The 12,309-nt window shown below is 26.4% G+C and overlaps 1 protein-coding gene across 1 annotated transcript in view; it reads right to left on the reverse strand.

The window, feature by feature from the left end:
• LOC100212290 (thimet oligopeptidase) overlaps positions 1 to 12,309 on the reverse strand; it is a 38,597-nt gene that overhangs the window by 15,571 nt on the left and 10,717 nt on the right. The window contains exons 6-11 of the mRNA XM_065801222.1: positions 9,784 to 9,899; positions 9,047 to 9,101; positions 2,330 to 2,377; positions 2,095 to 2,211; positions 1,828 to 1,969; positions 964 to 1,187 (exon numbers count right to left, since the gene is read on the reverse strand). Of these exons, the coding sequence (XP_065657294.1) occupies positions 964 to 1,187; positions 1,828 to 1,969; positions 2,095 to 2,211; positions 2,330 to 2,377; positions 9,047 to 9,101; positions 9,784 to 9,899 (702 nt within the window). The remainder of the gene's footprint in view (positions 1 to 963; positions 1,188 to 1,827; positions 1,970 to 2,094; positions 2,212 to 2,329; positions 2,378 to 9,046; positions 9,102 to 9,783; positions 9,900 to 12,309) is intronic.

Raw genomic sequence — 12,309 nt, forward strand, 5'->3', positions numbered from 1 at the left:
TTTTAAAGCATTCAATTCAATTGAGAAACAAATTATTTTAAAAATCCACACATGCTCAACCTAATTTATATATCTTTTGTTTTAAGAAAATTTGTTTAATCATTATTTCCTTTCTTTTATTTTATCAAAATCATTTAGAATATAAAGTTGACCAGAAGTTTTATTTAACCATTTAAAAAAAAATTCTACATTTTTATAATAATTTGTTTGTGTGCTTCCAAACATTTGTATTTTTAGACAGTGGCAAGAAATTGAGCCTGTCATTTTGAAAAGGGCACAAGTCCATTTACTAAAACTTTTCAAAATCAACAAAAATATGATTTTTATTTAAATAATGTCAAGGTTGCTAAAGAAATTAAACATAGAAATAGATAAATAAAGAACATATATAAGTTATGTATTTTTTATTTTTTATAAAAAAAACATAAATCATACAGAAATTTTTAATTCAAACTTATAAACTAACTGCTAAAAGTTTTGGACTTATGTCCTTTTCGAAATGACAGGTTCAATTTACTATAATATGAATTATATACTTGTTTTAATTTTATATAATTACGATAATTGTATATCTCTAATAAATAATAAAAATAATTAACTATGATTTAATATTTCTTATCATTAATTTTTTTAAAATAATATTTATTATGTTTAAAATGTGTGCAATAAAATTTATTTTTTTATTACACTTTTTTTTCATATTTTTATAAAAAGAATTTAAAACCCTTTTAGTTTGGTATGCGCCATAATTAATAAAAAGAATACAAAACCCTTTTATGTATATATAGTTCTACATTCATATAAGAAACAAAAAAAATTATAATTTATAATAATATAATTATAATAAATTTATAGTAATGTAAGTATTATTTTAGTTAGACATACTATTATATTTTATTTATTATATATTATATATAGTTATACACATGTATTAAAAAAAAAAAAAATTCAGAAAAATCAGACCATTCTTTCTCCATTTTCTTTAAAGCATCCAGGCTGCAAACTAAAACAAGCAGCATGGCCAAACTTCCCTTCTCGTGGAAACAAATCCAAGTAAAAATAGCCCATTCGTTTATTTGTAGCCACATCAGTCACACTATATAGTGATACATCACTGTGCCATGTTTGGGCATCAACAATTTCATTAAACGTTACAGAAAGAAGCTCTTGATAAATATCAAGTACACCTAAAAATAAAACAAAAAGACAATGATTTTAAAAGAAAAAAAAGTACAAAGTTTAGCAAACAGACAAAACTGTAAATGAAACAATTGAAAAAGCAGTCTGCAATATATCCTAAGCTATGATGCAAAAACTACTTGTATTACCACATTTTTGTAAAAGCAAAAAAAAAACAGCAAATCATTATAACTATCTCTTGTTACAATTATTCCATCTTACTTTAAAAGACTACAAAATATCTCATCCAAACACCAGCTTAAAATGGACTAATAGGCGAGTTCCAGTACTTCACCAGATGGTAACTTAAACTTCAAGAGGCCTAATAAATCGTTAGCAGATTTATTGAACCATAAAACTCTGCTTTTGTAGTATAAGTGGTTGTTACTTATTAAATTCTTTTAACACTTTTAGACAATTTTTTTAAATGAACAAAAAAAAAAGAATCGGAAAATGTAACTTTATTCATTTTAATTTTTATGTCATAGCATGCGCATAGCCTGTCTGCGATGCTATGATATTACTAAAAACAAAAATATATAAAATTAATACTCAGATTGTGTTAGGCATAAAAAAAGCAAATAATCTAGTCCAGAGCCTGACATTAAGTGTGCTAATAATTATAAACAGCAGTATTAAGTATAAAACCTGTGATAACAGCATATAGAGGGAAGTACTCTTTTAACTTCTCATGATCAATGGAATACTTTGACTTTTCTATCATGTTCATGTAATAACGCATATCCCAGTAATTTATTTTATTGTCAAATGTGTAGCCATACTTTGCACACTAAAATATAAAACAATATATTGTTAAAAGTGTATCTATACTCTGTTTACTACAATATAAGTCAGTTAATTTCTGTTATTGTCAAATGTGTAGCTATATTTTGCACACCATTTAAAATGCACAACCTCTTCTTTTTTGAGTGTCAACATTTCTGTAACTTCTTGTGCACCAAGGGGTTCTAACTTTACAGCAAGCTCATCAAGGAAAGACATCACTGTATCAGCAGTTTTTGCCATGCGCATCTATAATTCCAAATATACAATAATACATTTATATGATTTAACCAACCAGTTATTTGAATACTCAGGAACTAATCAATGAATAGAGTTTAAATCATATCAGAATAAAAATAATATATACTTCAGTAACAAAAGATGCATGATTGTCAAATCCAAGAATTTTAGCCTTCTAAACATAGAAAACATGTAATCAATATAAATTCATTTTAAAATCAAATGAATAAAAATCAAAATATAAAAACAGGTTTTAAACTTTACAAATTTATTTACAAATTGCATTTAAAATATTTAATTTCACATAAACATTTTAAACAAAAACTTAAGGTGGTTTATTATAAAATTAAAAAAAAAAACATTTTTTTAAAAATAACTTTATTACTTTTATTATCAGCTGTTATTAACAGTGATATTTTTGTTCAGAAAATTTTATTTCTAGTTTTTTATTCAGTTCAGTAAATAATTTAAGTTTCAGTTTTAATTAGTGTTTATGTTAAAATAATTTAACTTTCAGTTTTTATTCAAAATAATTTTTGTTCTCATATAAAAAATTTATCACTTTTAACTTTAATGTAATGTAGGCATATATAAAAGAAGTAAGTCTCAGTGCTATAAGCATACACAAAAATGAGAATATCTAATTAAGTGGCACAATATATGATACAAACAAGGCTGGGGAGATTTTTTTTTTGATGAAGGGAGTAGGGGTGGGGTGTTAAAAGGATAATTGCAGACTATTTAAAATAAAAAACAAAAAAAAAAGTTGTTAAATTTTGACATTTGCCAACTAGGTCCATATTTGCCAACTTCAATTTATTATTTGGTGGAAGTGTAACATGCCCCCCCCCCCTTTCAGCCCTGTATACAAATATAAACTTAAAAACGTTCTGCAATTTGAAATAAAAGAAAATTTTAATTTAAGTCAATATATATAAATAAATGACCTAGACTAGAGGTGAGAACTTAGTTTTAAGAAAACTTGCATTTCCAATGACACTGACATTCGGTTTCTTTGTCCATTCGTGAATAGACCACAGATTGAAAAAAATCTTTCAACTTTGTTGATAAATGCCTTAGTTTCCAGAAGCCTTCTAATCATAATCTTGTTAAACAGTTTCCAAAATTTTGAACAGATTTGAATGGAATTCTATTCAATCGTCTTCGTAGATGATGCTTTGTTTTGACTTTGTGTTACGTTTTATGCGACATGTAGATGAAAGATTAAGATATATCCTTTAAACTCCTAATAAAGTTACTTTCTTGTCAAAAGTCACAAGTACTACTAGTTTCTTAAGCTTTGAAGGATTTTAGTACTTTCTTATTAAACTTGTAATTTTTTATTAAAAATAGAATGAAAATATTTTCTTTTCATAATAACTTTTGATTCAGTTTATATTCCTTTCCAAAATTAAAAAATTATCGTTTTTTTTTTCAGTTTTCATTCTTAAAATAAAACTCATTTTCATTTTTGTTCTCATTAAAAAAAGAGTTGAAGTTTCATTTTTGTTTTTGTTAATGAAATTATCACTGGTTATTTACACCACGAAAATATCACTGGTTATTTAAACCAATTTAAAAAATAAATCAAAATTATTTTTTTACATAATAACAAAAATAAGTACATGAAAAACCATAGCAAATAGCTTTATTTTTCTAACACCAACAACAGTTTAGGATATTTTATATTTTGTGATTTCTGAAATGCTGATTTTAATATACAGCAATTACATTATTTAAATGACTTTATTTAACCCTAAATGGCGCTTTGTAACGATATCGTAGCGCACTGGTTTTTTCCCTGTAAAGCTCGGAAATGATGTGATTGGTTGAATTTGTTTAAGCCCACGTATTTCATTGGCTTTAGAGAAAAAATGTGATGCTGGGTAGCCAATTATAATGAGAAATGCATACTTGAGCTGTCATCATCAGTGAGACGTGAACAATTAAAGTGCTTTGTGTATTTATCCTTTGTTTGTGACTGCTTGGAAGCCAAAATTTTAGAGGTAAGTGTTTGATATAATTATATCTTTTTATGTACTGCTCGTAGAGTATAATGGTACAAAAAAAAGTTTATTTATTATATTTTAATGAACACAATGATTAAAAATGCATTCGTGACGAATTCGTTGAGGTGGTAAAAAAAGGTACTTTTTATAGAAAATTAGGTTCCTATTTTCATAGCTGTAGTTATATCAATTACCATGGAATGGCTGCTGTAAAAACTACAATACCGCATTTTTAAATATTGTAGGGATTATACGATTAGTGTATTTATGTTTTTGACAGTTTTTTTTCCTTCGCTCCTCCTCCCCCCTTATAGGTTTATTTATGTAATGTCATTGAATTTTTTGAAGATGGTAAAGATTGATCCATCAATCTTTACCATCTTCATACAATATACTGTTTAACTAAATAGGCTAACTTTTTTTTATATATTAATATATTAGGTTTTGCATATTATTATATACTATTGAAGATTATTATATAGTAATAATAAATATATTCCCAACATTTTTTTCTATATCGATTTATTTTCAATATTTTCTAAAAGTACTTACTAGAAACGTAGGCAACCTGCGTATGTATAACTATGCTTTAAATTATTAGAATAGTCTTCTATAAAAGTACAATTTTCTTTTATTTTTAGGCAAACAAGTTAGGGATACTATGGCATCTTTCAATTCAAAACTTTTTTACGGAAGGAGGAAAGGAGTTGCTGCGCCAATTCCAATTGACTCTGATCCTGATGACAGCTCTGATGAATCAGAAAATGAAGCTGAACCTACAATTTCTTTTGAAGCGTTAGAACAAGATTCAGACTCTTCCGGTAAGCATAAATTAATTTACTTCAATGACACAAATTAATTAAGTTCCGCATTATTTACCTATCATAGGCCTATTTCTGAATACAGAAATATTTACTTATAAATGGCATTTTTTTCTGTGTAGATGATTCAGAAGTAACAGAAGAAAGTGAAACTGAAGATCCAGATGAACCTGATGAACAAAATGGTCCCACTGCGGCAGCCACATCGAATGGTCCTAGAGGTAATCGTAATAAAAAAAGACCCCAAATTTGGAGAAGAAAGGATCCAGATGAAATACCCACTATCAATGTTCCATTCACTGGAAAACTATATGAAGGTCAGCCCATAAAAGAACCAATTCAATATTTTCGTGATATATTGGATGATAAAATTTTATCAAACATTGTTGTAGAGTCAAATCGTTATGCCCTACAATGTGATAAAAATAGGCCTCTAAATGTAAATGAAAAGGAAATTGAGCAGTTCTTTGGAATAATTTTATTGATGTGTATTGTAAAAATGAGTTGTAGTCGAATGTATTGGGATAGAGAGATGCGTTACGATAAAGTAGCAGATGTCATGAGTCGTAGGAGATTTGAAACAATAAAAAAAAATCTTCATGTGGTCGATAATGAGAAACATCCTGAAAACTGCTCAGATAAACTTTTTAAAATTAGGCCTTTAGCTGATGCATTGAATGCAAACTTCTCAAAAATGGTTCCAGGGAAATATTTATCTTGTGATTAACAAATTGTGCCTTTCAAAGGTAAACCGGGGCTCAAACAGTATAATCAAAAGCCCAAGAAGTGGGGCTATAAAATATTTGTGTTATGCGGGGTAGATGGACTAATCAATAATTTTGAGATTTATGATGGGGCTATACAAACTTGTCCTGGTCAACCTGATATTATGTCATCAGGAAATATTGTACTGAGACTTCTTCAAAACATTCCTAGGAATGTAGGACACAAAATATATTGTAACAATTGGTTCACAGGTATGAATCTTGTATCAATTTGTGAAAAAGAAGGTATTCATTATGTTGGCACAGCTCGGTTGAATAAATTACCTAGTTGCAATGTGCCAAATGATAAGGAACTCAAAAAGAAAGGGAGAGGTGGGTCTGTTATTCATACAACTCTCTTCAATGATGTTGAGGTGCGAGCAATAAAGTGGTATGATAATCGTGGGATAATGTTAGTTTCTACTTATGCTGGTATAGCACCCCCTGGCAAAATAAGTCGTTATGACAGAGTGACTAAAAGAAGAATTGATGTTGATTGTCTGGATGTTGTGAAACTTTACAACAAATGTATGGGAGGAGTGGACCTGCTAGACATGCTCATTGCCCTTTATAGAAATCCAGTACAATCAAAAAAATGGTATCATGGGATAATTTTTCATTTACTTGACACCATAGTCGTTCAAGCATGGAACACATACTGGCGAGACGCAAGACTTAGCGGAATAACGGATCTTAGAATGATTATAAAACTTCAAACATTTAAATATCAAATAGCCCTGTGTCTTACTCGTGAAAACAAAGTTCCAACCAAGCGAGGTAGACCATCAAATGATGTTGATGAGCTTCAGAGAGCAAAGGTTTCTAAGGGAGGTGGAGGAGCTGCAACTAAAATTCCCCCTAAACGTATTCGAAATGATCAATTTGGTCATTGGACAATTGTAACAAGAGGGAGATGCTGATTTCCAAGTTGTAAGGCAGCGTCAGTAATCAAGTGCACTAAGTGCGATGCTCATCTTTGTCTTAATTCAACATCTAACTGTTTCATGAAATTTCATGGAGTATAACCTAATGTATTATAAATATTTTTATAAAACAGACCTATAAAAAGCTTGTTTTAGGAAAAGGATTTCAAATTACAGTATTATAATTTACCTAGTCAATATATACGGTATTTGTTACTAGACAGTTTGAGCTAGTTTAAATATCACGAGTGCTTGAAGGAATCAATATTTTTTTTATTATTCATCTAGTAAATATGAATTGTTGTTCAAATTTTTTTGGCAATTTTGTTACAAATAAAATCAATTTTCAGGACCAATTATGATGTTTTGCATAATTTAGTTTTTATAACTGAATAAATGCCTAATTACTGCAATTAGTGTCAATAAAAATATATGAATTTACTAATTTTTTATTTTCCAAATTTTTATTTTTTTTTTCCTTTTCTGCTCACTGTGACGAAAAAGTCACGCACCCAAATTTTGGCCCCCCAAAAAAAAATTTTTTTATATGTTTGTTTGTTTGCTTTTTAGGGACTGCTTAAAGTTAATTTCAAGACTCATATAATTTTTCTCTTCTAGTTACAAAAATAGCGCGGTTAAGGTTTAAAACAGCGTGACCACGAATTCATTATTGACAGCACATAGCTGGTAATAATATATACTATTCAAATAATCAATATTTGACACCAGGCATTGTTAAGTATTATGGCGTCGGAAAATTTCTTGTATGGATGGCAACCTTCCCACAAGGGGTCACATCAATTTACATTGTTTCTTCTGGCCAGGCAACAAACCAAGAGATCTATTTAAAAGAGTGTTTACAAAAGTGCTTACATCCTTTTATTAATAAATATTATTGAGATAACAAGTACATATTTTGGCTTGATTTAGCAATATTTTACTGTGCTAATTCAACAAATTTGCTAAAAAACCAGAAGGTATCATTTGTTCAAAACAAGAACAATCCAAAAAAACTTACCAGAAACTAGTGCTGTAGAAGATTTTTGGGCGATGTTTAAATGGGATATGTACAAAGATGAATGGTCTACAAATAATACATTAAGCGTTGAGCGTCGGATTCATTATTGTGCCAGTAAGATTGACCTATATGCTGTACAAAAGCTGTTACAAAGTACCAACACTAGACTTGACCAAATTTGAAGATATGGAGCCTTGTAATAAATTTTTTTTTTGATTTTCGTATTCTGCATATGTTATTCTATGAACATATCAAAAACCTTTTTTGTTTAAGTTTTTATTGAAGTTTAAAGCCAGTCTCAAATTTTATGGTACAGGTGTTAGACTCGCTTGTTTGTCTATTCAGCCATGAAGGAACATCTAATTTCAGCTCCAAATAATTTTTTAATCTGACCCCACTTTTAATGCTATTTTTACAGGAAGAAACTTTTTTTTATTGAGGGGAATATATGAAACATTACCTCTTCTTTTATACCGATTAACTTTAATCTTCCTTTCATCTCCAAAACCATATCACATTTCATGATTAATTTTATAGTGAATGTTTGTTTTAACAGTTACAATTAGATGTTTACGCTTTGTTTTCAAATAAAATTATAGATTATGGTTTGTTGAAGTATTTTTTCACCTATCTTGTAAGAGTCCCACCCTCTAACAAAATGATGTAATTCAAACTCGAACAATCAGTATATTGAGTTAATCTTGTTTTTATTACTTTTTTATTTTTATTTTGAGAACCAAATATTCATATTTTTATATACTTTTATGCTACATTTTGTTATACTCTTATAACCAATGATATTATTTTGTTATACTCTTATAACCAATGATATTATTTTGTTATACTTTTATAACCAATGATATTATTTTGTTATACTCTTATAACCAATGATATTATTTTGTTATACTTTTATAACCAATGATATTATTTTGTTATACTCTTATAACCAATGATATTATTTTGTTATACTTTTATAACCAATGATATTATTTTGTTATACTTTTATAACCAATGATATTATTTTGTTATACTTTTATAACCAATGATATTATTTTGTTATACTTTTATAACCAATGATATTATTTTGTTATACTTTTATAACCAATGATATTATTTTGTTATACTTTTATAACCAATGATATTATTGGCTTAACAAAAAAGCAGCTACAAATAGTTTTTTGACTAACCCAAAAAAGCACCCATTTTTTGACCAATTATTTAGTTCTATTATATACTGTACTATTTATGCTCTGAGTTAGCGAATTTACAAGCCAATATCACAAAACTTAGGAAAAATTAAAATCCTTACTTTGTCTCTGAGTTCTATTAACTCCTCAAGTATTGGTGTATTCTCTTTTATGCATCTAAAATTTGAAATTACACAAACTATAATTGCATTATAGAATAATTACAGAAAAAAAAATACAATTTTTACATAACTATAAAGAAAAAAAAATTTCAGTTATTGGTTTATACATTGTAAATTAAAACTGGTTTACCATTATTATACATAGTTATGATATGATATTGATTATGGTTTACCATTATTATACATAGTTATGATATAATATTGATTATGGTTTACCATTATTAAACATAGTTATGATGTGATATTATGAGTAACACTCCTAAGTTAGAAAGTTTAAGTATAGTTTATCAAAAATAAATAAAAATTAAACTCTATGACAAACTCTGGTTAAAAATTTTAGAAATATGATGATACATGGATAAAGTTTGCTTAAGTGTACAGCATTGCAAGACACAGGGCTGCAGTATATAATATATTCTAAGACTCAGCTTTTTTTTATAAAATTACAATTATTACCATATATTATTATCATTATCATTATTACTATTATTATTATTATTATAATTCTTGGTTTTTTTAGATACAGAAATTTTAATTTTACAAAAAAAAGTGTTTTTTTTTAATTAAACATTAAATATTTATTCATTATTATTATTTTTATATTATTCAATAGTTATTAATAATATTAAAAATCTTTTAAATAAACAAAAATGTTATAATCTGTAATGCCAACCTACCTACTATTAAACGCAGTTTCAAGGGTTTTTCTTACATCAGGATTGCGTGCATTTTTCATGCATGGAAAATAATCTGGATATTTAAGCGATACTTGAAATTTATCTCCACTTTCACTCTGAATTTAAAAACTAAATAAGTTACTATCAATTTATTAAATCTTTCACTCTGATTTTAAAAACTAAATAAGTTATTATCAATTTATTAAATCTTTGAATCTGAATTTAAAAACTAATTAAGTTATTATCAATTTATTAAATCTTTCACTCTGATTTTAAAAACTAAATAAGTTATTATCAATTTATTAAATCTTTGAATCTGAATTTAAAAACTAAATAAGTTATTATCAATTTATTAAGTCTTTGAATCTGATTTTAAAAAATAAATAAGTTATTATCAATTTATTAAGTCTTTGAATCTGATTTTAAAAACTAAATAAGTTATTATCAATTTATTAAATCTTTGAATCTGAATTTAAAAACTAAATAAGTTATTATCAATTTATTAAATCTTTGAATCTGAATTTAAAAACTAAATAAGTTATTATCAATTTATTAAATCTTTGAATCTGAATTTAAAAACTAAATAAGTTATTATCAATTTATTAAGTCTTTGAATCTGATTTTAAAAACTAAATAAGTTATTATCAATTTATTAAATCTTTGAATCTGAATTTAAAAACTAAATAAGTTATTATCAATTTATTAAATCTTTGAATCTGAATTTAAAAACTAAATAAGTTATTATCAATTTATTAAATCTTTGAATCTGAATTTAAAAACTAAATAAATTATTATCAATTTGTTAAGTCTTTGAATCTAAATTTAAAAACTAAATAAGCTATTATCAATTTATTAAGTCTTTGAATCTGAATTTAAAAACTAAATAAGTTATTATCAATTTATTAAGTCTTTGAATCTGATTTTAAAAACTAAATAAGTTATTATCAATTTATTAAGTCTTTGAATCTGAATTTAAAAACTAAATAAGTTATTATCAATTTATTAAGTCTTTGAATCTGAATTTTAAAACTAAATAATTTTCAATTTATTGGGTATTATATAGTTATTTTACTTTTTTTTTTAATATAAAATGCTTTTTAATCTCAAATTGTATTCATAAGCTAAAAATTTATTCAAATTTCAACTGGTAATGTTTTGTTAAGTAAAGATATATACATAGATAGTCTATCCAAAGTCTCAGTTAATCTATATACTGAAGCCCTGACCTATGGCTATTTCAGTATGATGTATGCAGTGACATTTCAAAGCTAAGTACATGTTTATTGATAAATTAATATGCATTTTTAGCCTCAGTCATGTTAATAAGTTAAAAATGCAGGTCAAATTTTAATTACTTATTAGAGAATGTATAAAAACATAATAAGAATAATGTAAGAAATTTTTTTTTTTTAATTATAATAAAAAGCCTTTCATATTTATATTGTGCAGCCTTAAACCAAACCCTCAATCTATGTATGTACTGAAGCCGAACAGATGGCTACTTCAGTATACATCCTCAATAAAGGTAGACTAAGACTATGCCCAAACTTCGTATCAGTTAAAAATCAAAGAAGCATTACACATGTGGGAAAAACCTGATCTTAAACAACTGGTTTTTAATTACATGCTATAATTTAAGCTCTAATCGACATTTTCTATTACTCTATGATGTATGTATTACACTAATTGACTACATTTTCCATTATTCTATGACACATTTTCTCACCTTTTATGCTTTCTTTTGTTTTGACTAACAAATAAAATTAATGTTTGTTTTCACTATATATTAACTAGTTTTTTTTTTTTAACAGTTTTATACTGAAAATGATTAATGTATATTACATATATTAAACTTAAAATTTGTACTATTATGAATATTTTATATTCATAACAAAGCCTGATATATATAAATATATATTTTAAAGCAAATTAAATATATAAATGCAGTGCAGACTTAATTATGTAGAGGTATGCTTACTTTTTTTTTTTTTTTTTTTTGAGTGTATAACATCCATGGTTACAAACTTGTGTGATTTAGAAAAGTTTACTTCTATTTTTTTATTTTAAATATTATTATAGTTTAAGTAATTCTTTACAACCTGATGCCCTTCCTAGGATTAAACTGTTATAGAGAGTTATTATAAACTATTTATGGAGATCAGGACTGAGCATTTTTATTCTGTTACTACCACTGGGAAGATTATTAGAAAGGTAATCTAAGCTCCTCCTAACCTTCTTAACTGCAGTGGCCCCTCAGCCTTAGGAAGGTTAATACAGAAAAAAAAAAAATTGGATTCTTTTTAATCAAAAAAAAAGTTTTTCTTCTCATAGGTAAGTTGTCTTTGCCAAGGTTAAGGAGCCTCGTCTGCTAGTAATATAAATACAAAATTCAAGTACAAAAATACAAGTTTTAAGAACAAAGTCAGAATAAGGTCATATGGCTAAAACCAAGGATCAACAACACTGAAAAATATATAAAAAATATAGTAATACTATCATGCTATTAAAGACTGACCTAAAATAAAA

The sequence above is a fragment of the Hydra vulgaris genome, chromosome 07, assembly GCF_038396675.1.
Source record: "Hydra vulgaris chromosome 07, alternate assembly HydraT2T_AEP".
Classification (NCBI taxonomy): Eukaryota; Metazoa; Cnidaria; class Hydrozoa; order Anthoathecata; family Hydridae; genus Hydra; species Hydra vulgaris.